Genomic DNA, 24369 nt, shown 5'->3' on the forward strand with positions numbered 1-24369 from the left:
AAAGTCTTTGCAAACTTTATAGTGCTGCCAAATATTATCTCTTTCTTTCCCCCGGATCTTTCCCTCTTGTTCATTGCAGTCAGTCCTCCCCTCCGTAGGAGCAAGGGCTTGACTCCAGGAACCCCAGTTCACACCAAAATCCTCGGGTGCTCAAGTCCTTTATGCAAAACAATGACCTACAGTGGATGTGGTTGGCCCTCCTTATCCGTAGCTGCAAAATCTGTGGGCGTATTAATAAAAGCTGCAGATGCAAAGTACACAAATATGGAGGGCAGACTGTACATGCTATGATGTTGTGAGAATTAGTCCCATCTCCCAAAATGCCCACCATATTTTTTGCAAACACCTTTATGACTGTTCTCAAGCCTTTGCCTAACGGGTCAGTAGGATGCCTAGTCTCAGCACCAGGAAAACAGAGGTGATGTTAATGAATGAACGCTTCCCCCTCTGTCTCCACCTCACTACGGTCTAGTTAGACATCAGAACGTGATTCGCACACTTGGCCTAAACCTGTCAGCCCAGGAGGAGACAGGTTTTCTAGACGGCCAGGAAGAATGGAAAGGGAGAGGCAGTAATGGGTTCTCTTCCCTCTGTCCCTTCCCCATTTGGGTCAGGTTGCCATCTCCCCTGTGACATCACTGCCCACCTGCTCCCTTCAGCCCTGATTGCCACTATTAAGCGCTGCCTTCCGGGTCCAAGGAAAAGCCTCTACCGCAGCCCACGTTCCCACCGCAGTGTGAACATCCCAGCAACAAAGAGAGCTGAGAGGGTGGGGGCGGGGGAAGTAAAACGGAGACAGGCGAGTATTGGGGAGTTTAGCTCTCCGGTGAATTATCCCTGAGCTTGCTATGTGCACACATAGCAAAGAAACTAAAAGAACCACTGGTTTTAAACAAAGCATACGAGGTTAAACAACATATCGTGTCCTTTGGGCTGCACGGAGCGGCTATGCCTAGGTGGAGAGGGTTGTGATGGTAGGAAGTGGGTAACGGGAGAGCAGCAGGAAGAGGGAGCTGTATTTTATTCAATATTCTCTTTTCTCTCCCCCCCTCCATCTTAAATATATCAGGGATGTAGCTACAAAGGGCTTCTTACAATAGGTGCAACAGCGCCACCTAGAGGCCAAGAGGCAGTAACTGTCCCTCCAGCCAGGGAGAGGCCAGTACTGAAACGGATTACCCGCGCCCCCTGGCACTGCCTTAATTTAAGGAAGCTTCCTCCCACTGGGCTTGATGCCAGCTTCCCCGGAAGGCAGTCGGCATACAAGACTTGGAGGAGCTGCCTGCAAAGCCAAGGATGCCTGGGCCGTCTTTGCTGACAACATGCAGCCCAGGGCAGCTCGTCCTAAGTGTAGTTCCTAAACATAAAAGCAGAAAGGACCTTCTGGAGTATAGTTGTCTCCAGGCCTCCCCTACTCCCATCAAAATGCAAATTTGCTGTAGTTTTTCCTTCCTCTGTCCTATGCTTCGCCTGTTAGGATAATTCATGCAAATTTTATGCATTTTGCTCAGAGGCATCTAATTAGACAGATTAGCTCGAAGACTCAGTAACCTTCTATTTTATTCTTCTAAAAAGGAGGTTTTGTCAGTTAGAACCTCTCACTCTGACTGGGCAGCAGGCTCAGCCTGTTGGCCTGCAAACTAGAGCTCACAGGTCTGCCCACATGCAAAGTCTGCAAACACCTGCATTTTGTGTGTGTATCACTGTATGTTTGCATAAACATACCATAGGGGCGCTCCTATGCCTTCATGTCCAAAGTCTAGCACAAATGCATGGGCGTCAGTCAGTGCACCCAAAGTGCCCTTTTCCACGAGCCAAAGGGAAGTGAAAAGTGAGCTCACAAAGGTCCAAGGAGTAGGAACACCTGATTGGCATAAGCGCTGAACAAAGGAAATGAAAGAGAAAAACATGCCTGCATGTCCTCCTTTGTTCCAAAAATGAATTCCAATTCTCGTTGGCACGCTGCCAGCCTGCATTCCAGAAGAAAGAGAAAACTCACTTATCAGGGAAAGATAAACCAGAGACGGGGAGGCTAACAAGCTCTCAGACTGACAAAAGCATCGTGGGTTGCCATGGAAAGAGATCTTTTTAAACTGTGAGGGTCATTATCCCCTTCCTTTCAAAATCCGCCAGGTGTGTCAGCCGAGGATCTCATTAGACAAACAAGATTCCTCTGGAATGACCTCCCAACACGTTTCCTTCCTTGAAGAGTCTTCCAACTCCCAAGAGCCATCCATATGTGCATCTAAGTCCCCCACTTGGATCAAACTCCCTGAAACAGATCACCGCTCTCCCAGCACACAGCAGTCAGTAAAGCTTTTGGGTCAGAGGGTACAAATGCACCTGCCTGTCTGTGCCATTTGATGCTGGCCAGTTAGCCAGAGATGGTGACAAGTTGCAGAACTCTACTTGCCTATCTGTAAGGAACAGCCATTACTCAATTTCAGCCACTTGTCACCCAGAGGCACAGTATTGCTAGTTTGTTTTTTTAAGAGAAGCTTCCCTCATAGCTCAGTCGGTAAAGAATCTGCCTGCAATGCAGGAGACCCAGGTTCAATCCCTGGGTTGGGAAGATCCCCTGGAGAAGGAAATGACAACCCACTCCAGTATTCTTGAGAATCTTGGAGAATCCCATGGATAGAGAATCCCATGGACAGAGGAGCCTGGCGGGCTACAGTCCATGGGATCCCAAGAGTTGGACATGACATAGCAACTAAACCATCACCAAAATCTGTACGTGTATGTGAAATTTCCTGATTTTTAAATGCTGGTAGCAATTCAAAAAAAAAAAAAAAATGTAAAACCTAGTGCTGAGCCAAATAAAACTTGACTAGAGGTCTAATTTGACCTTGAAAATGCCAGGGCAACCCCTGCCTTGGGTCATTCACAGCCCCTGAAAAATGTCTTCCAACCCCAACCAACTATCATACCTTCATTGCCTACTGAGGGCAGAACGTTTCAGATTTCCATGCTTTTGTTTATCCTGCTTCACCTGTCTGAGTTGGCCTTTCCTGCAGTCTCTGCTTGTCAAAATCCAATATCAAGGTCCAACTCAAATGTCAATCTGTTTGTGAAGTCTGCCAGGATCACTGCAGTCAAAATTAATCATTCCTGTAACATTCGATTTTTATCTTTTTTTCTTGCACTTAGCAGATCGGCCTCACAGGAGGGGTAAGCAGTGCTGGTGTGAGTCCTAGTCGTGAGTCCTGGAGACTTCGTATTTTATCCAATACATCCTCTCTCTCTGCCCAGTGCCCAGCATGGAGCCTGTGTGGATGGTTGGTTCAAATTTTCTTTGAGCAAGTTATTACATGAGAAGCAATACATGCAGTTCACTGACTAAAAAAACTAAAAAACTCAGAACACTTCAAAGATAATTAATTCAATCCCTGTCTTGCATTAATCATGTCAGGTGATCAGACGATAAACCCCAAGTACTTCTGAAATTGAGTCTATTGCTGTTCAGTCACTAAGTCGAGTGAACTCATGGACTGCAGCACTCCAGGCTTCCCTGTCCCTTACCATCTCCCGAAGTTTGCCCAAGTTTATGTCCATTGCATCGGTGATACCATTCAATCATCTAACGAAATTGGGTCTACACGGTGATGACTAAATCAACAGCTGTTCAAATAAGGTGCATCACTTTGCCAGACCCCAGAGATATGTTATTATTATCAAGTATATTATGACTTCCAAAGTTCTTCTTTTTCTTTTTCTTTTTTTTTCATGTTTTCATCCTATGTACCCACTCCACTTTCTGGCACAGAGAAAGTGAAGTGAAAGTTAAAATTGCTCAGTCGTGTCCAACTCTTTGCGACCCCATGGACTAAACAGTCCATGGAATTCTCCAGGCCAGAATACTGGAGTGGGTGGCCTTTCCCTCTCCAAGGCATCTTCCCAACCCAAGGATCGAATCCAGGTCTCCCGCATTGCAGGCAGATTCTTTTCCAGCTGAGCCACAAGAGAAGCCCGATGCAGGGAAAGGATTCAATAAAATATTAGTAGAGTTTAATCATCATCATTGAAACAAGTCTCTAATGAGCACCTACTTAAAAAAACAGCACACTCTGAGGTGGTGATGCAGGCAATGCCCTCTAACAGCTATAATCCCATTGGAAAGCAAAATATATTTAAGTGAAAAAAAAAATTTAAAACGCCACCTATAGGTGGTAAATGTTGGAAGATATTTCTTGAGCTCCATCCCCAAGGCATGCCTTTGGCTAAATTCTAGGGATTCAAAGAGAGCAAAAGGCAGTGCCCACCCTCGTGGAGATTTGAGTATTACATAGGGGAGTTTGTGGACTGAGCCATCGGAAAAGGTGCAATTTGAAATCCCAGGGAGCAGGAAGCTGGTAAATTCTAGATGGAAATTGATGCCCTATTGTTTTAACGTTGGAGATGTTAATGGAAGGAGGACGTCAAATAAATTGAAATGTTGCAGAAGGGAAAATATTCTAGAATAATATTACTTGAACATCCCAGTGGCCTTTCTGGGACACAGGAAAGGAAAAATTCCTACCGCTGAACCTTGGGATCATGACTAGCTACGACCAACAGTGATGATCCAAGTGACTAATGAGTCAGGGGGTGTGAGGTCCGACAGGAAGACCAGGTCTGCCTGGTGCCTGCGGTTGCCCTTGACTCTCTCCATTCTGGGGACACAGGGGCTGAAGGAAGGAGGGGGTGAGACAGACCCCCTGTTCTACCCTAGCATCATCCGGCTTCTGCCTTTCATGTCTCCAAAACACTACTCTCTATCTGTCTCAGTCCATTCAGGCTGCAGCAACAAAAATATCATTACCTGGGTGGCTTATAAACAGTAGAAATTTATTTCTCACAGTCTGGAGGCTGGAGAGTCCAAAGTCAAGATGCAAACAGGATTCTGATGAGGACATTCTTCATGGACAGCTAGCTACCTTCTCCCTGAGCCCTCACATGGCTGAAGGGACAAGTTAGCTCCCTGGGTGGGCCCTCTTCTTACAATGGCACTAACCCTAATTATGAAGGCTCCACCCTCATGACCTAATCACTCCCCAAAGGCTCTGCCTCCTAATGCCATCACTTGGAGGTGAATTTGGGGGAACACAGATATTCAAACCATAGACGTATACAAACTCCCATCTCTCTCATGGGTCACCTCTGTCTATTCACAAACTTTCCAATCCCTGGGTACAGCTTCCCTTTTGGGGGTAGGGAGAGGATTATAACCACGACCATGACCATTGTTCACCCCTTCTGTTGCCCAACTTGCATTTGGTCAGTTGTGCAGGGAAAGCAGTGACAAAGGAGTGAGAATAGTCTTGGTTTCTTTCTCTCTCTCTCTCTCTCTCTCTCTCTTTTTTTCAGCCAAGCCACATGGCACGTGGCATCTTAGCTCCCTGACCAAGGACTGACCCAACCATGGATGGAACCTGCACTCCCGGCAGTGAAATCTCAGAGTCTCAGCCGCTAGATCTCCAGGGAAGTCCCAGACTTTCTCTTCCAAGAGAGTAAGTTGATATCATGACATGTATTTCCCTTAGCCCACGAAACAGAACAATCCATCCACAAGACCTGAATGTGTATAGCTTATAACTATCCTATAAAACAGAGAAAATGAAGTTAAGGAAATAAGAAAGAATGAAAAAGGGGGGGGGAGTGGAAGAAGGGAGGAGGATCAGCATAACAGGTAAAAAAATAAAATAAGAAAGATTTATTGAGAGAATCTGAGGTGCATCTGGGAGTTGCAGGAAATAAAAAGTTGAGGAAAAGGCGGGAAAACAATTAGAGAGAATCAAATCCCTGCTTTGCAAGCCCATGCTCTTACAATAATTTATTCTTTAAAAAAAAAAAAAAAGAGGCAGAAGGAGGTCAGAAGATGGGAAAGAAATAATCAACACAGAAGTGAAGGTGTCAAACAGAACAGATTTCAAGCCGAAACAAAGAGTTTATATGATTAGCAGCAATTACATGGAGATGTATAAACATCTTGGACAAATGGCACCCAGTAAAACTCCAGTACTTCCTAGTGCCTTATTAGTTTAGTATTTTGATATTTATTTTATGTTCTGCCAGCAAAATTTTTTGTCCTATCTGATGTGTTTGGCAAATCCTTTATTTGGGATGCTTCCTGATTTCAATATTTTTAGCTGCAGTGGTTTTTTAATCATGAGGGTATTGTTTCAAAAGCAATTATTTTATATGCAACCAAAAGCAAAACTGAAGCCCAGTCCAGATTCATCTATCATCCTCTAAGAAAGGGGCATGGCAGGAAAAGGCAGAAAACTTCCGTTGAGGACTGGAATATGAAGGGATCTTGGATTTTTCTTATAACACATGGTAGGGGGTGATCTTTGCTGCTCTCACCCAATGTCGTTGATTGAAAGCAGCAAACTGCAATTTCATCTGTGTTCATCAGAAATGGAGGCTCATTTACTCCTCCCACCTTGAAATCGAGCCTCTTTGCAATCAGCCAGCTTTCTGAGTGGCCTATGGTTTGGATAAGAGGCACAAGAATGAACGTCTTTCTAGAAAGAAATGTAATGTTTTACCGCTTGACTGTTTTTCTAAGGAAGCAGTAGTACCCCTGGTTTGGGGTATAGAGGCTTGGAATTAGCACCTGGAAGGAGGAAGAAGTGAAACTTCCCAACTGATCTCATCTCAAGCCATCTCTAGACCGACATCTTCAAAGCCCCCCTCACAAAGTTCAGTTCAGTCGCTCAGTCGTGTCCGACTCTTTGTGACCCCATGAACCGCAGCACATCAGGCCTCCCTGTCCATCACCAACTGCCAGAGTCTACCCAAACTCATGTCCATTGAGTCAGTGATGTCATCCAACCATCTCATCCTCTGCTGTCCCCTTCTCCTCCTGCCCTCAATCTTTCCCAGCATCAGGGTCTTTTCCAATGAGTCAGCTCTTCGCATGAGGTGGCCAAAGTATTGGAGTTTCAGCTTCAACATCAGTCCCTCCAATAAACATCCAGGACTGATGTCTTTTAGGATGGACTGGTTGGATCTCCTTGCAGTCCAAGGGACTCTCAAGAGTATTCTCCAACACCATAGTTCAAAAGCATCAATTCTTCAGCACTCAGCTTTCTTTATAGTCCAACTCTCACATCCATCCATGACTACTGGAAAAACCATAGCCTTGACTAGACAGACCTTTGTTGACAAAGTAACGTCTCTGCTTTTTAATATGCTGTCTAGGTTGGTCATAACTTTCCTTCCAAGGAGTAAGCGTCTTTTAATTTCATGGCTGAAGTCACCATCTGCAGTGACAGGAGCAAATCCATCCATTCCCTGAGGTCCCTGTTGCTGGTTTCCATTGCCACTTCCCCCACAGTCTTTTTCCACCCAAAAATGATGGGGAAAAGACAGGGTCAAGTCCTCTGAGGCAAGGCAGACATAAACACAGCCATCGTGGGGTAGAGAAACAGCCCTAAAGACTGGGTTCCAGAGTTACCTCCCTGTTTCAAGCCCACATCCAGGCATCAGGTTGATTCTGTCACAAAGCGCTTCCTTCCTACAATATTTAAATTGATTCAATAAAGGCATTGTTCAGAGAGGAAATGCACAGTACAACCAACGCAGTCATTTCTACAGCAAACGAATTACAGGCTGAAGAACAATGAGAAGTCTCTTTTCCAATTGTCCCTGGGAAGGTGCTCATTTGGAGTCATTACCTCATGTGTCTGTCAGAGGGGATCTGCGTCAGGCTGTCATGAGGCACATTCACTTTCCTTTGGTGACTTGGCTCTATCACAGCTGTGAGACTGTGGTTCAGGGAGCTGCTTCAGATCCAGCTTTCTGTCTTTCTAGAAAGTTCAAAGCCAACCAGGCTACAGTTATCAGGGCAGATTTTAAAACCCACAAGAAGATTTTAAAACAGGTAAGAAAGGAGAGAGAGGGGCAATCCCAGAAAAAAAGTTTTCTTGGGGAATCCCACTACAAACTGAAGGCAGGAGCTGCTGCCCTTAGGGGTGGGAGGCAAGGTCCTGACAGCTGCTGTGGTTGCCTCAAAGAAAGTGTATAACACCGGAAAGGCAGGGAGCCTGAGGTCTAGCCCAGACTGTCTCCACCCCAGCGTTGATTTTATTCCCTCACTGTGTCCCTTCTGCTCAAAAACTCTCCACGGTCCCACTGCCTTCAGAACTATATCCCAGCACACAGTTCTCCAGAGTCGACAAGATGGCACCAGCCAGTCTTACCTGCCTTGGTAATACGGTGTTCCCCCTCTGTGACAGGTATCTTCTGTCCTATCCTCCAGACCCGCGATCTGCCTGTCTGCAGTGACTCGCATCCTGGGTGTCTGACCTGTGGGATCCCATCCAGTTCCCGCGGGAGGTGGCTTCCTGGTTGGGCTCAACCAATAGGGAGAGAGGGGCGGAGCCAGGCAGGCGGTCAGAGGGACGAGGCTGAGGCGTCCATTGTCCTAGTCTCTTCCGATTCCGTCACCTTTACGCCAGCTGCGCCCCTCTTGTAAAGGGCAGTGCTTCCTGAGAGGCGGCCTCCTCTACACTGCGCTTGCTGTTTCTAATGACCATTCTTTCCCTCAGTTCACTGCGCTTGCTAGTTCTAATGACCGTTCTTTCCCTCAGTTCTAGAGGATGAGGTTAATAACCCTCCCTCTACCCTCACCCCACAGCTTCAGATTACTCATGAACAGATCATGCTCCTCTTATCTATTTGGAACACTTCATCTGTTGGGACTCTCTCTTTCCCTCCGTCTGCCTCCTTCTGGATGAGAAAACTGAGTCTCAAAGAGGTCAAATTGGGAAGTTCCTCAAGACTTGAAGCTAATAAGTAATTGAACCAGGGGTTGAACCCCACCAGTCTAGCTCCAGGAACTCCTAGGGTAACCCCTGACAGTAACACACTAGGCTGGAATTGCATTATCACCTCCGCTCCCATCAGAGTCCTATTCACCCGACAAGGTCGGGGTCAAGTTGCCCGTCCCCCGCCCCCGCCCCCCGCAAGACACCTCCCTGACTTTCTATTCCATTATAAGTTCAGTTTCTACAAAGCAGAGTGTCTATGTCGTCCCCTTGGATATATAAAACACACTGTTTCACCACTTCCTTTCAGGATTCGGGTGTTCTTGTCTCTCTGATGGACAGCAAAGCTCTTGAAGGACAGAAATTGTGGCTTCCAAATAATTCCCATTGTCCTTAGCCCGTTGTAAATACAGTGGCCTGTATTAGCTGAGTACATGAACAGGAAGGAATTTCTATGGCTATTTATATTGCCTGTCAAAACGAATAACTGCCCCAGCAATTATGGGTTCTTCTTAAATTTAAACTTGGAAAAAAAAAATGAGCAGTGAAGAGGAAAGTGACAAACTCTGAATAAATAGCAGTCACCCGGGAGCCATTATATTTCCTTTACAGCAAAGCTTGCCTAAGATTCCTGTGAAAGTCTTTTCTAAAGACCCATTCTAGCTTGGTAGCTACAAGACAAATTTCTAGGGCTAAATGGCCAAGTTCTTGGTTCTGCTACTTGTTAACTGTTAATATTAGGAAACGTAGCTAGTCAAGCTCTGTGAGCTTAGTTTTCCCATCTATAATATGGGGAGAATAGCAGTCCCCACCCCTATCTCGTTGTGAGGATTAAAGAAATTAACACAGAGAAGCACAGAATCTGATATATTGTGTTCAACATATGCCCTTTATTTGCAGTGGTAACATGATTATCCTGTCCTGTCAGAACTCTTCCCAGGACTTCCTAGGACCTGGAAGTTTCCAGGAAAAGCAAGGTAATAGTCTCTAGTGTTTATTTACAAAGACTCTTACCTTAAGGAGTTAATAAGCTCTGCAGACTTAATCTCAATCTAGTGAATAATGTGATGATGAAGTATTTTCATGTATAGTTGGAGGAAAGAATGGGGAGGGCATTTTTGGTGTATCACATACTATTTTACAGTTGAGGTAACTGAGGCACCAAAAGCATAGAAGAGCCTTATTATGTGAATGTTGACTTGGCGCCTGCAATTCGCCCAACTGTGTACTCAGACTGACGGAGGATGCAAATAAACAGTACACCACCTGTCTAAAATGACCCAGTACAGCAGAGTCTGAGTTCTGACCCAGTTTTTGACACACCACGTAGTACTCAAAGATCAAGAAGCAGCTCCAGGAACTTCCCTGGCGGTCCAGTGGGTAGGACTCAGCACTCAAAATATAGGGGCACCAGTTCAATACTTGTTCAGGGATCTAAAATCCTGCACGCTGCACTGCTCATGTTTTGCCGAAAACAAAAACAGAAACTGCTCCATTTTTTGAGAACAAGCTATCAGTCTCTTGAGAGGTAGATGGGTAGATATCCATCAAAAAAAAAAACTATGATAAAGCTGGGGACACCGCAAATCCATTGAATATTCCATCTGACCCTGATATGCTCTTCTGTACTACGCCTGCCATTCAGCCAGTCACCCCTTCTGTGTTGAAATGCCAATGGATTGAGAAGAATTCCTTGACAAGAGAGCAAATAAAGCAACTTCCGTCCTTGATGGGTCTCTTTCTTCTTTATAATCTTACCTTTTTATTACCTTCATTAAGCATGGCATGCACAGAGGACCTGAAAAAAAAGAGAAAGAAACAATCTTGGAGTGTGGGTTTGGCAGCCTCTCTCCCTCCCTGGAGAACTGAGATTATACACATAGTTTATTTCCTTCTCATGCCCTGAACACTGCTTACAGCCATATAATATCTTCTGGTGGGTAAATGAGGAACAGTTCTCTCTAGTCTGTCAATCAATTCTATTTTCCCCTTGAATCAAGGAAGTTAACAGCTTACCCCTCTGACAGCTGAGGCAGGGTTTTCTTCCTGCTTTCCTGCCAGGGTTCTCATAGCAGGAGGAGGAAGAAGAAAAAAGCTGTGTCCTGGAATTGCCTTGGCCCTGTGGCCACCACCAGAAAGGCGAAAGTCAGTACACATTCCTGCAGCATCACTAGCTAGAATGTGACTGCTGAAAAGAAAAAGCATTCACCTTTAACTAGAGCTTGGCTGAGGCAAAAATGGTGTTCTTTCATTAGGGTGACCTAGACAGACTCCAGATTGCAAAGGGCAAGAGGATAGTGAAAGAACAAAGAAAGAAAATAGAGGGACTTCCCTGGTGACTAAGTCCAGTGACAAAGATTCAGCACTCACTTCCAGTGCAGGGGGCCTGAGTTCGATCCCTGGTCAGGGAACTAGATCCCATGTGCAACTAAATACCCAGTGCAACCAAATAAGCATAAATAAATAAAATTTCTTAAATGGACAAAGGATATGAATAGACATTTTAAAAAGAAAAGAAAATAGAGCCACATCAAGGATAAAACTACCCATCTCCCTTTCTGAGAAAAGACACCCTAGCCCATGCTGAAGAAATGTCTGGTCATCTTTAATTTATGTCAAGTTTTACTAAACCACTACTGCCTATAAAGTATTTGACTAGATTCTTGGGAGAAGAGATGCAGAGATAAACAGGAAGGCTTGTCATCTCTCCATGGTGACATGTGGACCTTACCTCCTTCAGACCTTTGCCCAGATCTCCCCTTCTCAATGAGGTCCACCCTATCTACTATTTTTATTTTTTTAAATATTCATGTATTTATATATTTATTTGGCTGTGCCAGGTCTCAGTGGCAGCATGCAGGTTCTTTTATTTAATGGCTTTCAGTATCAAGTTCCCTGACCAGGAATTGAACCCCAGCCCCTTGACTGGGAGCATGCAGTCTTAACCACTGGAAAACCAGAGAAGTCCCCTGACTACTTTTTAAATGCTGCCACTGTCCCCCTCCAGCATTCCTGATACCTCTTATCTTAGCATTTTTCTTCCCTTGGCACCTATCTCCTTCTGACAAACTTTATATTTACTTACTTTATTATGTTTATTACTTATTGTCAGTTTCCACACACACACACACCATCCTCAGGACAGAAAATCTTTGTGAATTTTATCCCCTGATGTACTTTAAGAACCTAGAACAGTGCCTGGCCCATGGTCAACCTTCAGTGAATAGTCATTGAATGAAAAAATTGTTTCTCTCAGAGCCCACATACATTCCTTTCTACATCCTGAAGAATCTGCTGGAATTATTAAGGAAAAACTGGCCTTTTCTGCACTGAATGCTTCCAGGAATGTAGACAGTAAACCACCCAAACCCTTGAACAGCTTTTGGTTAATGAGTGAATACATCCTCACAGCTCACCCATCTCACTGTGTGATTGACTTGTCACAAAACAATGTCCCATGATTTCCCTTCACAGATCATCCCTCAGTCAATAAGCAGCTGGGTCATATGAGCAGCTTGATTCAGATGTTTTATTTCTGAGCCTGATGTAATATCTTTTTTATTTTTTTTTAGCAGAAATATATTCATGGTGTGATTCAGAGGATGTGTGCATTTAGGAAACATGTTCTAGAAGTTCCTTCAATTCTCATACATGCCAACAAGCACATATTCCAAAGGTCTCTAATAACTTTCAGTGGATTACACAGTTTAGTCATTACCAGATTCCTGGAGTCTGATCCCTGAATGAAGTTGTAAATATCCGCCCCTCCCCCAGACTCAGCAACTGGGTTCTGAACAAGGGAAAACTTGCAGCCCAGCCCAAACACACGTGTGGACCAGCACAGACTCCACACTGCTCCTACCCAATACTCCTTCCTCAGGCTGCCCTCAACTGGCATATCCCAGTTTAAGGACCACTTCTAGAGCATCCATCCAGGAACTGTGGCAGGGAGCCAGATATTTGTGTCTTAGGATAAATTATCTGAATTTCTTAGGTATAAAAATGTTCTCACAAAGCCACAAAAATTGGTTAATCGCAGTGAGATAAGATCACGTTGCCTTCATTGCTGGACCTCACAAGGGACTCCCACAACTTGATGCTGCACCTGCCTTTGATTTTTCAACCATTCTGCTCCTGGGGCTCCCCTTTCATTTATGATGGGATTACTCAAGGACTGATGTTGAAGCTGAAGCTCCAATACTTTGGCCACCTGATGCAAAGAACCGACTCATTAAAAAAGACCCTGATGCTGGGAAAGATTGAAGCCGGAAGGAGAAGGGGACGACAGAGGATGAGATGGCTGGATGGCATCACAGACTCAATGAACATGAGTTTGAGTAAACTCTGGGATTTGGTGATGGACAGGGAGGCCTGGTGTGCTGCAGTCCATGGGGTCACAAAGAGTCGGATACGACTGGGCAACTGAACTGACTAACTAACTCCTGAGATAACCAATTCCAGGAAAAATAGTGGCTCTGCTAGCTGATTCTCTGGATTCCCTATTTTTTAACTTCTCAAAAATTAGACCTTCGTGATCTTTCAGTTCAAAAATTACCCAAATCTCTTGCTAATATGATCCACCACGCTAAGGTCTTGAAGCTGTTAAGACACACTGGCTTTGCAGACCTGCCTTTCTACCTCTGAAATAGAAAAGGTACCGGGAGAATTAGAAAGCACTAATTCTCTGCATTAAAAAAAAAAAAAAACCCTCATTAAAGGCCAGGTATATCCACCCCGTGGCCCAGCTGTAATAATGTTACCCCTTGGGCTTAACCTAGTTATTGGAACTATGAAATCTTACACCAGCATCTGTCAAAGCCAACTAAAATCCCATTCTCTCACTATTTAACTCTTACTTTCTCACACATGTATCAGTTACTTTTTGCCAGGGAACAAACCTTTCCAAATGTGGTGGCTTAACTGCATTGCCATTTAGGCCATGATTCTGCAAGTCAGCTATCTGAGCTGACTCAGTGGGGCAGTTCTGGTGTGAGCTCAGCCAGCTCTCAGCTGAGATCATTTGTGTGTCTGAAGTCAAAGACTCAGCTTCTGAGTGTTGGCTCAATGCCAGCTGGGACAGGAAGGGAAACTGGGCCACGTGTCCCATTCTACAATGGGGGGGCATGTCTTGGTCACATGAGGGTTCAGGGTCCCATCATACAAGCACCTTGCAAATCTGTGAGTGCTTCATGTCTGTTCATGTTCAGAGCAAGGCACAAACCTAGTCCAAGAATTGAGAAAGACTCCCATTTTGAAAGAAGCTACAAGTCACATTCCAGGGCATGAATCCAGGGTGGGTAAGAAATTGTGGCCATTGTTTGCCATGTTCCACCAAGATATGCATGGAGTGGTTGTGAGAAGCGTGAAGTGCTGACATAGGGGAAAGATTGGGGATTTCATAATCACTAAGTCATCTAGTCACCTCTGATCTCCTCAAGAGACTGTTGGTTGAAGACACCTGAGTCGCACCTACCATGTGCCAAGCAGCCTTCTAAGCAATGATGACAAAAAACAGATAATGTCCTAGCTTACCATCTACTGGGGGACAGACAGACAATAATATATAAATGTCTAAGAGATCTGGCTGTACATGCTATAAAGAAACGAATAATAGCTAAAGGTGTGAAGAGTAACGAGAGTGGGTGTTGTTATATTTGGAGTAATTATGGATGGTCTTATGGATAATATATTGAAGAAATACTTGACCGTTGATGGGACAATCCATATGGATGGCTGGAGATGAGCATTCCAGGCTGAGGAAAGGGTAAATGTGAAGTTTCGAGGCAAGATTATCTCTGCTTCACTGAGTCATGGCAAAGACACTAATGTGGCTGGTGTGGAGCCTGTGAGGGGAGGGAGAGAAAGGATATTTGACAAGTGTGCATGGCCAAAGTGCCCGGGAAGTTTAGACTTGATTCTGAGTATGAAGATTTTATTCTGGCCCTTGGCCAGTTTAGACCAGGGATGGGGGTGACCTGATCAAAGTTCTTTTAAAGGATCGTTCTGTTCACTTTGTGCAAAACACACCACAGAAGGCAAGAGCAGAAGAAGGAAACCAGCTGCCAGGCGATGGTTCTCGTTCCGCTGGGTTCCCAGGCCTCATGGATCTCAGCAAGTAAATACACCCCTTAGTTCTGTTTCTGATCACCTATGTTGGAGTCCAGTTGAATTTGGCAAAAGGATGGGGTGGGCAGGTGTGGGCATTAAGTCTTTACTGAATTTGTTACAATATTGCTTCTGTTTGGGGCAGAGCTTGGGGGTTTTCCCTGGTGGCTCAGTTGTAAAGAATCCACCTGCAACACAGGATATGAAGAGTTCAATCCCTGGGTTGGGAAGATCCCCTGGAGAAGGAAATGACAACCCAGTATTCTTGCCTGGGAAATCCCATGGACACAGGAGCCTGACGGGGGCGGGCTATAGTCCACGGGGTCACAAAGAGTCAAACATGACTTAGCGACTGAACAACAGCAACCAATATTATCATTCACCTTATTTTATTAGAGAGGGAAGCTAGTATCCAACCATCTCTGCACAGAACGCCCATAATGACTGATTGCACAGCCTGGGAATATTGACTAGCAGGGGCAAGCAGGGTTCAGAGTGGGTCTGCTGGCAGGGGGTTTGGAAGTGAAATTTACCTTCTCACTGTGAAGTTCACTTAAAAATAATATGAAAGCACATTTAGTGATGCTGTAGTAAGGAGGATCCCAGTAACTGGAATTTTTCACAGATTTCCCTGCCACGTACCCATCTTGGGTGGGGTGGCAGGTGGCCAAGGGAGGGGGCCAAAGCTCCCACAGCGGCCCCATGCAGGGACCGAGGCCTTCCCATCCTCTCTCCATCCGTCTCTGACTCTCTCCAGGTGGGCAGAAATGCCACTGTTCTTTAGAGCAAATGTCTCAAACTCCTTTTAAGAGATGGCTCACAAAATGATCCTCCAGGATTTACTTCTGATGGCCAAATTAGAGAGCTGGAAGCTTAAATGAAAAGACTAAAAGGCCCTAAGGGCAGACTGCTAGAGAAATAAGTTCTGACACTGAGTCTGGGACATCTGTCCTCCTGAGATCTCCTTTATATAATCCATAATCGTTATCAGGCTGCCTCGCTCCAGAGTCCCACGCTACCACCATAATGCTGGGTAGCTCTGAGCCTCATGTTCTCTCATCTTTAAAAAAACGAAAACATTTTCTGGGTCAGTGTTTGTTAAGTTGGATGCCAACTTCAGAATTGCCTGGGGAGTTTGTTTAAAAATGCAGAATGGGACTTCGCTGGTAGTCCAGTGGTTAAGAATCTATCTCCCAACGCAGGGGACATGGGTTCAATCCCTGGTCCTGGCACTAAGATACCACACGCGCAGAGCAACTAAGCCCCCAGGCAACACGTAGCGAGAAGCCCGCCCCTCACGGCAATCAAGAGTCTGAATGCTGCAATTAAGAACTGACACAGTCAAAAATGCATAAATAAATATTTTTTAAAAAAGAAAAGAAAATGCAGAACATTGGAACCCACTTGAAACCAAGAAAACTGGATGCCCAGAATCTGTTTTTGTAATAGTCCCTTCACAGTCAAGTTGGAGAGAGAAATTTCTGTGATACATGACTCACCCATGCAGAAGAGGAGGCTACAGTCCATGGGATCGCAAGAGTCAGACGCGACTTAACGACTAAACCACCACCCACAACCTAAAAAGTCAATTACGGACTTCCAGTCCAGTGGGTAAGACTCCACTCTTCCAAAGCAAGGGGTCCCAGTTCCATTCCTGGTCAGGAACTAGATCCCACAACCAAGAAGCTCACGTACCATAAGGAAGATACCACAAACCAGAGCTAAGACCCAGTGCAGCCAAAATAAATAAATACATGTTTTTTCAATACCATCATTTTTTTAAAAAGAGTCAATTAAATTGCACAAAGTCTGGTGATCACCCCCACTCCCCATCACCCAGGTCAATGGATCTCTATGCCAGGAGAAATGTGCAGGAACATTTTAGGTTGTCAGAGTGGCTGGGGACTACAGGCAGGTAGAATCTGTAATTGCTAAATGGTCCACAGCTCTCCAAACAGGTCCAATACAGGAGAGTTGTCCTCTGGGTACAAGAATGGTAGCCATGGAGAAACACAACCCCCCTCCCACAGGGAAGGTAGATACAGCATCTAGGTCAAGAGTTCTAATGGTTCTGTGTTCCCCTCCCCCCAAAACAGGGAGGAATACTGAGTAATCAGGGTCTCACCCAGCTCGCTCTAACCCAGTTTCAACTGCCTGACCTTTTTTCCTTTTTTTGGCCAAGCAGAAGGAAATGGCAACCCGCTCCATTACCCTTGTCTGAAAAATCCCTTGGGCAGAGGAGCCGACAGGCTACAGTCCATGGGTCATAAAGTCAGACACAACTTAGCGACTAAACAACAGCCACCTAGCATGCAGAATCTTAGTTCCCTGACCAGGGATAGAACCCAAGCCCCTTGCAGTGGAAGCACAGAGGGTTAACCACTGGACCACCAGGGGATTCCTCGGTCTGATCATTCTTAATGAGATTCAGTTTAAAAGAACTTTGGCAGTTCCAGATGTTTATCTCCATCGGGGGGAGGAGAAACATAACTGGTATTTGGGTTGTCCTTCCATCATCTACCTGAATTATATTGAGTGTGTTTTCATCAATTACGTAGAGAATTCAGACCAGCACAGTTTATCTCCAGCTGTGTGTGATCTCCTTCCCTAACTGGAGCATGAAAGATTGCAACAGTGTAAACAAAGCCAGGACTAAAATATGTTCCTTCTATGAGTCTGTACCTAGTAATGGTTATATTAATCACCATTATCATTGTAGTTACCCTCCTCGGCATCATCAGAATCAATTCAGCAACTGTTTCTCTTGGTGACGTCTCCTTATTACAACATGGTATTAATTGTATCCGAGTTGATTTTTTGCTCCTACTGCTGAACAGCTGTGTGGGAGTAAATATCCCTCAATGAAACATCAGCTCAGGCTGCCAGGACTCAGGAAATTTATCCAGATGTGAGCAGCAAGATCCTCCAGAGAGGGCAGCTGTGGAATAGAATATACCAGCATCGATGCTAAATTCTGTGATCAGTGTCCAGTCTGAGGAATTCTGAGAATTGCTTTCCAATACAGTGAGCCATCAAAGAGTTAACAGGTTGAGTTTTGCTTTCTGTTTAATATAGGTCAGAGACATTACTTCCCAAGGAACTTTATGTCTGGCTCCCTTTTAAAGATTAAAATATAAAAATGCAACCACCATCAAGAGAAAAACCACATGGATTCCTTAAACATCTGATTAAAAACTATAACTATCCCAAATTTCTATTGTGGTTCTTGAGAAACAAAGCTGTCTCAGCACTTTGATTTTTTTTTTTTCTTAAGTACGTTTCAAAACACTTTAGTTTGTCACTTCCCCAAATTAGAGCTCTCACACTTTTTCCCCTAGACAGACCAAGGCAATTACATTTCAAAGCAACAGCTATTTCTGTCTCTCCCTTTAGAGTCACCAACTGGCTGGTGAAATGCCAGAAGACCTGTTGATCTGTATCTCTTTTGCTGCTTTGCATCCGTTCTGTTGCCTCTGGGCTTCACAAACGGCGTTTACTTTATTTTGTTTCAAGGATCTAGCATGAAGTTAAGATTCAGGTCACTTAGCCTCTCCTCTTAACTGTTTGTTTGTTCTTGTGACTCTGGTGAGGTTACCTGAGCAGCCATTTCTTCATCTAAAAGTGGAAAGAAGAGTTAGTCTTTCCGCTGCTCACTAGATGAGCAGTAGTGAGGTACAGAGGGCTACCGTGGGGCTGATCACAACAAGCCCTCTTGAGTCCTCTAGGACAGGGGTCCCCAACCCCGGGTACTGGTCCATGGCTTGTTGGGAACTGGCCATGCAGCAGGAGGTGAGCAGTAGGCAAGCGAGTGAAGCTTCATCTGTATTTACAGCTGCTCCCACACTTCAGGCGTCACTGTCTCCCATCATTCCCAGGTGGAACAGTCTGGGTGCAGGAAAACAAGCTCAGGGTTCCCACTGATTCTGCATTATGGTGAGGTGTATAACTATTTCATTATATATCACAATGTAATAATAATAGAAATGAAGTGCACAATAAATGTGATGTGCTTGAATCATCCCGAAACCATACCTCCACTGCCCTGGTCCATGAAAAAAACTGTCTTCCACGAAACCAGTCCCTGGTGCCAAAACAATGGGGATGGCTGCTGTAGGAGGGCACATCCAGGGGGAAAGCCATTGGAAAGTCTATGCGGTATCCGACAGAAGACTCACAATATCTCCTTTGACCCTACTCTATTCTTTCCAAGAAACTGTCCTAGGAAAGGCCCTCATGACTGGCTCACATATGATAAGCTTTTACATATGAATGCAGTTTGTGTCATTATTTACAAGAGTAAAAATTGCAACCAATCTAAATATCAACAATATAAAAATAATGAATGATGGTACCTCTGTTCGATGAAATATGATGGCGCTATTAGATCAAGGTTGTCAAAGATTTTGTAATGCCATTGGAAAAATTTCAAACTCGTTTTATTTTTTTTTTTAATGGGGGAAAATTGCTTTACACTGTTGTTTGGTTTCTGCCATACAACAACACAAATCAACCATAATTATACATATATCACCTCCCTCTTGAGCCTCCCTCCTCGTCCCATCCCTCTAGGTCATCACAGAGCACCAGGCTGGGCTCCCTGTAAACTAATTTTAAATAAAAGAGTAAAAAATCACTCGATTTGACTTTTTTCAAAACTTAACATCCACACAAATGCATGTGTGTGTGTTTGTATTTAACATGCACGTGGATAAGGGGCGGGGTGGGAGAGACTAAGAGAGAAAAAATACACTAAAAATATTTATCATTTGATATGCTCTTCTGTGATTTTATTTCTTCATGTTTCTAATTTTTCGAATTTTCTAATAAGAATATTCGTTACTTTTATAATCAAGAAAAATTCATATTATTGTAAAAGCTTAATTGATGAGTGAAACCATTAAAATTATACTTTAAAACAGTTTGAAAATGTGGGAAAATGCCTATTAAAAATGTCAGGGTAAGGAATTCCCTGCAGGCCCAGTGGCTAATACTCAGCGCTTACAATGCCTGGGGCACTGGTTCAATTCCTGATGGGGGCGCAAAGGTCCCCCAAGTCTCAAGATGCAGCCAAAAGTATCAAGGAAGCACGTTAAAATATTAGCTTTCATATTTTTAAATGGCAGGATTGGAGTGACCTTAACGTTTTCCTTACATTTTTCTAAATTAGCACACAGCAAATAAAAAGATGTTTTTTCAAGAATGAAAAATACAAAGGTGCTGAGATTGGCAAAACTGGGCACTTTAAAAATAAAACTCTTTTAAAATATTTTTCGCACACAGTTAAAATGAATTCCCTCCTTGTAGATATAATACATATATGCTTAATTAAGATTTTTTTGTTTATAGTTGAGTTACAATATTGTGTTAGTTTCAGGTATATAGCAAAGTGATTCAGATATATATATATGTTTATGTATATATATATTCCTTTTTTTCAATTATTTTCCATTATTAGGTTATTTCAAGATATTAGACCGGAGAAGGCAATGGCATCCCACTCCAGTACTCTTGCCTGGAAAATCTCATGGACGGAGGAGCCTGGTAGGCTACAGTCCATGGGGTCGCTGAGAGTCGGACACGACTGAGCAACTTCACTTTCACTTTTCCCTTTCATGCACTGGAGAAGGAAATGGGAACCCACTCCAGGGTTCTTGCCTGGAGAATCCCAGGGACGGCGGAGCCTGGTGGGCTGCCGTCTATGGGGTCTCACAGAGTCAGACACGACTGGAGCACCTTAGCAGCAGCAGCAGCAGCAAGATATTAGACACAGTTCTCTGTACTATACAGTAAATCTTAGTCATTGATCTATTTTATGTATGTAGTGTGTATCTGCTAATCCTATACTCCAAATATATTCCTCCCCCATATAGCAAATATATTTTGATACATGGAGTGGGAAGAGACTTGCCTTATTCTGAAGCAAGTGAAACATGGCCAAGCAAAATATCTCCATAACCCAGGAGAATAATTAGAGCCAGCTGTTGCACAAACAGCCAACCTTCTATCCAGCCCAGATGTGGAGCCACCATAACCAGCCAGCCAGGGAAGCTGTGAGTATTCCCCTCACTGTGTCAGGATTGGGAGAGCCTGGTGAGGCTTTCAAGCAAGCAGTGGAGTGTCCAGAAGTCTCATCTCAACACCCAGCAGCACCGATTCCCCAGCCTGCTTAGAACGGCCTCTCATATTTGCTCACGCTAATGGTGTGGAAAATCAAGCTGTGATTCATTAGACATATGATTGTGAATGAGACAAGCATCACTTTTTGGCTTTGAGAAAAGTTGCGGAACCCTCATTCTGAGAAACACATTTTTTCAAAAAATAATTACATCCTGAGGACATGGGATTCACGCTGTAAAATGGACCAGTTCCATAATCCATGACATATATACATACACTTGTACCTAAATTGAAAATTTTAGATAAATAGGTATAACCTATTCATCTTTGTCATATATACATATATATAGAAAGGAGGGGAAATGCAGATTCTGTTAAAATTATTAAAATTTAGTTTTAAATTTAATAAGTATCTTTGAGCTTTATTTTTTCTGTGCAGAGATGTGGGGAATTTTTTTAAAAAGTCGGGTTTTTGCCCCTGTCTGCCCTGTAAAGAGACTTGGACCCCCTCGTTTATAATCCCCTAAGCCGGCTCAGCCTTTGCCCAGCTCTTGTGGTCTCGGAGTCTCTTTCCTGAGCACAAAGAAAACTGATGTCCATATGTGATGGCAGGCGCTGTCTACCCAAAGCATATGTGTTCAATCAACTTTAATACCCCTACAGTCCGGAGGAAGGGAAATGCTAGGCCCTGGGAATAATCATCATTTCCATTACATTAGCGAGGTTTGCTGGTGTGCCAGGGGCAGAGCTCTCTCCATCACTCTGCTAACACTGGCTGGCAGCTTGGAAAAGAGCGTGGGTGCCCACCCAGGCAGGAACTGAAATACATGCCTTCTCTCGCTCCTCCTGGTCATCTTCCCTCTATTTTCCTCCTTACCTTGGGGTCACAGAGTCTACTGTGGTCCAGGAAGAAAGTGGCTGAGATGTCATTTTCTCATTTTCATCAACGCTGCCTTAGTAAGACTTTCCATTAAGAGAATAAAATCAAAATGAGTGTCTCATGTACACACTGCTGTATTAAAAATAAATAAATGAATAACCACCCACAAGGACCTACTGTAGAGCACATGGAACTCTGCTCAGTGTTATGTGGCAGCCTGGATGGCAGGGGAGGTTGGGGGAGTGTGGATACATGTCCATGTAGGACTGAGTCCCTTCGCTGTTCACCTGAAACTGCCACAACGTTGTTGATTGGCTATACCCCAGTACAAAAGAAAAAGGTTTAAAAAAGAAAAATATCAGTGATCTTTACAGGCTGGGGATATATTGGTGAGTTCACAGGAAGTCCAAGTAAGGAAGATCCTGAGAGTATTGGGGACCCGTCAGATAGGCCAGCAGCTGCCTGGCCGGGCTGGGATCTCCAGGTTCGCACCACGGCTCAGAACAGGAGTGTAGGGGTGCCCCCAGCTCCCACATGGTTCTCTCCGAGGGACACCTTTGGAGGGGGTGCCTGAGAGCCCCGGGGAAGACACAGAAGCTGAGTTCTCTTCTGGGCTCTCTCGCTCCCCATGCAAAGCACGTGAGCTGTTTGATTTCCCCAAGTGTTGATCTCCTCTTTTGTTAAGTGGGAAGAAATATATCTGCACTTTCTACTCATGGCACTGTTGTGACAATAACAGGGATAATATTTGTGAAGGCTCTTTGTTCACATCATGCACTAGGATAGTAACTAAGAAATGATGTAAAAGAGTATTGAAGTTTTCTATATAGTTGACCCTTGAACTGCATGGATCCACTTATACACGAATGTTTTTCAATGATAAACACTAAACTACTACACAATCTGCACTTGGTTGAATCTGCAGATAAGGAAGGCTAACTACAAAATTGCACTTGGATTTTCCACTGAGCAAAGGATCAGGATCCCTAGCCCTGAATTCTTCAAGGATGACTCATATATAGACTATCTCCAAGCTGAGCAGGGTTGGGAAAAATGCACCTTCCATTACACTGTAGGAACAAGGACAAACAGGCTTAAATTTTGGTAAATTTTGCAATTTACGAATCTATATCAAAAGGCATTCAATATGCACATTCCAAGACACCCACTGCATTGCTCTTACTTAATTTTCACCCGTAGCATGCCAAAGTGACATGCAGATTGAACCCAAGGCTCTTACGTCTCCTGCATTGGCAGGCAGGTTCTTTACCACTAGCACCATCTGAGAAGCCCTCAACTCAATGCTTGTTAGAGTAATTCTAGTGTTGAGAATGTTGCCAATGACATCTGTATTCCAGTAACTTCACATAGAAGTAAAATAAATTGTACAATTTTAAGTTACTTATTGATTATTTTACATATAGTAGTGTGTATATGTCGATCCCAATCTGCCAGTGTATCCCTCCCTGCTTTCCCCTTGGCAGAGGCTGCCTGTTTTAAAGACACTGTGACACAGATTAATCTAGTGCCCACTCACCACCAGCAGTCCTCAAGCTTCAATTTCTTCCTGAAGAGTGAGTTTGCTCCATCTATAGAAAGTATGTTTTACTTGTGTCTCAATTTTAACTTTTTGCCATTTGTTCCATGGCAATATAGAGCGTGTGTGCGTGCATGCTAAGTCATATCAGTCATGTCTGACTCTTTGTGACCTCATGAACTGTAGCCCGCCAGGCTCCTCTGTCCATGGGGTTCTCCAGGCAAGAACACTGGAGTGGGTTGCCATGCCCTCCTCCGGGGGATCTTCCTAACCCAGGGATCGAACCCACGTCTCTTATGTCTACCTGTATTGGCAAACGGGTTCTTTACCACTAGCGCCACCTGTGGAATTCTCCAGGCCCGAATATTGGAGTGGGCAGCCTATCCCTTCTCCAGTGGATCTTTCTGACCCAGGAATCGAACCAGAGTCTTCTGCATTGCAGGCAGATTCTTTACCAACTGAACTATCAGGGAAGCCCAATATAGAGCATATATAGTCAAATCATAGAGACAGGAAGTAGAATGGCTGTTACCAGGGGTTGAGAATAAGAGGAAATGAGGACCTCTGTACAGAATAATGTGAATGTATTTAACATTATTGAGCTATAAGTTTAAAAATGGTTAAGATGACCAATTGTATGAGTATTTTATCATAGTTAAAATTTTTTAATTATAAAAATATTTATAGCATACATTTCTGTCATGCCAAGAAGAAATCACAGTCTGAGTTAAAGATCACAAACTGATCTCCTGAAAGCTGCTTGTAATCCCTAGACATGCTTTGTTTGGTCATAATAAGCTTTTTTAAATTATGCTAATATATTAAAATTCCACAGAAGATCCAGATTTCAAGTGTCTTCTGAGAAGGCGGGAGACCTGGTGTCTGACTCACTCCCAAAGGCCACCGTCATCTGCGTGGAATAGAATTTCCTCTGTTAGATGTGACCCCTGTACTCCAATTCACCACATTCCTCATCC

At 44.1% G+C, this 24369-nt stretch overlaps 1 protein-coding gene and 2 long non-coding RNA genes across 10 annotated transcripts in view; 1 reads left to right on the forward strand and 2 right to left on the reverse strand.

The window, feature by feature from the left end:
* Positions 1 to 8364, reverse strand: part of LOC145518654 (uncharacterized) — a 112075-nt gene extending 103711 nt beyond the window's left edge. For 4 of the 8 annotated variants that reach the window (XR_014063084.1, XM_081523461.1, XM_081523459.1 and 1 more), the window contains exon 1: positions 8187 to 8364. Coding sequence is in view for 4 of the 8 variants with exons in the window: in XM_081523461.1 (XP_081379587.1) it covers positions 8187 to 8278 (92 nt within the window). In the remaining 4 variants the exon portion in view is untranslated. Of the gene's footprint in view, positions 1 to 6345; positions 7794 to 8186 lie in introns of all 8 variants that reach the window. The other 4 variants (XR_014063085.1, XR_014063086.1, XR_014063087.1 and 1 more) reach the window with 4 other exon arrangements.
* LOC145518656 (uncharacterized) lies at positions 3693 to 6065 on the forward strand. Its single transcript, XR_014063089.1, has 2 exons — positions 3693 to 3865; positions 5639 to 6065. It is a non-coding gene; the product is annotated as an uncharacterized LOC145518656 (long non-coding RNA).
* A 1884-nt stretch (positions 8365 to 10248) lies between the features above and the next one.
* LOC145518655 (uncharacterized) lies at positions 10249 to 23574 on the reverse strand. Its single transcript, XR_014063088.1, has 5 exons — positions 23393 to 23574; positions 21853 to 21938; positions 14460 to 14596; positions 10770 to 10941; positions 10249 to 10551 (listed from the first exon to the last, which is right to left on the reverse strand). It is a non-coding gene; the product is annotated as an uncharacterized LOC145518655 (long non-coding RNA).
* Positions 23575 to 24369: the final 795 nt, after the last annotated feature.

This window comes from Giraffa tippelskirchi, chromosome 8 (assembly GCF_054371585.1).
Source record: "Giraffa tippelskirchi isolate mGirTip1 chromosome 8, T2T-mGirTip1v1.2.pri, whole genome shotgun sequence".
NCBI classification, from domain to species: domain Eukaryota; kingdom Metazoa; phylum Chordata; class Mammalia; order Artiodactyla; family Giraffidae; genus Giraffa; species Giraffa tippelskirchi.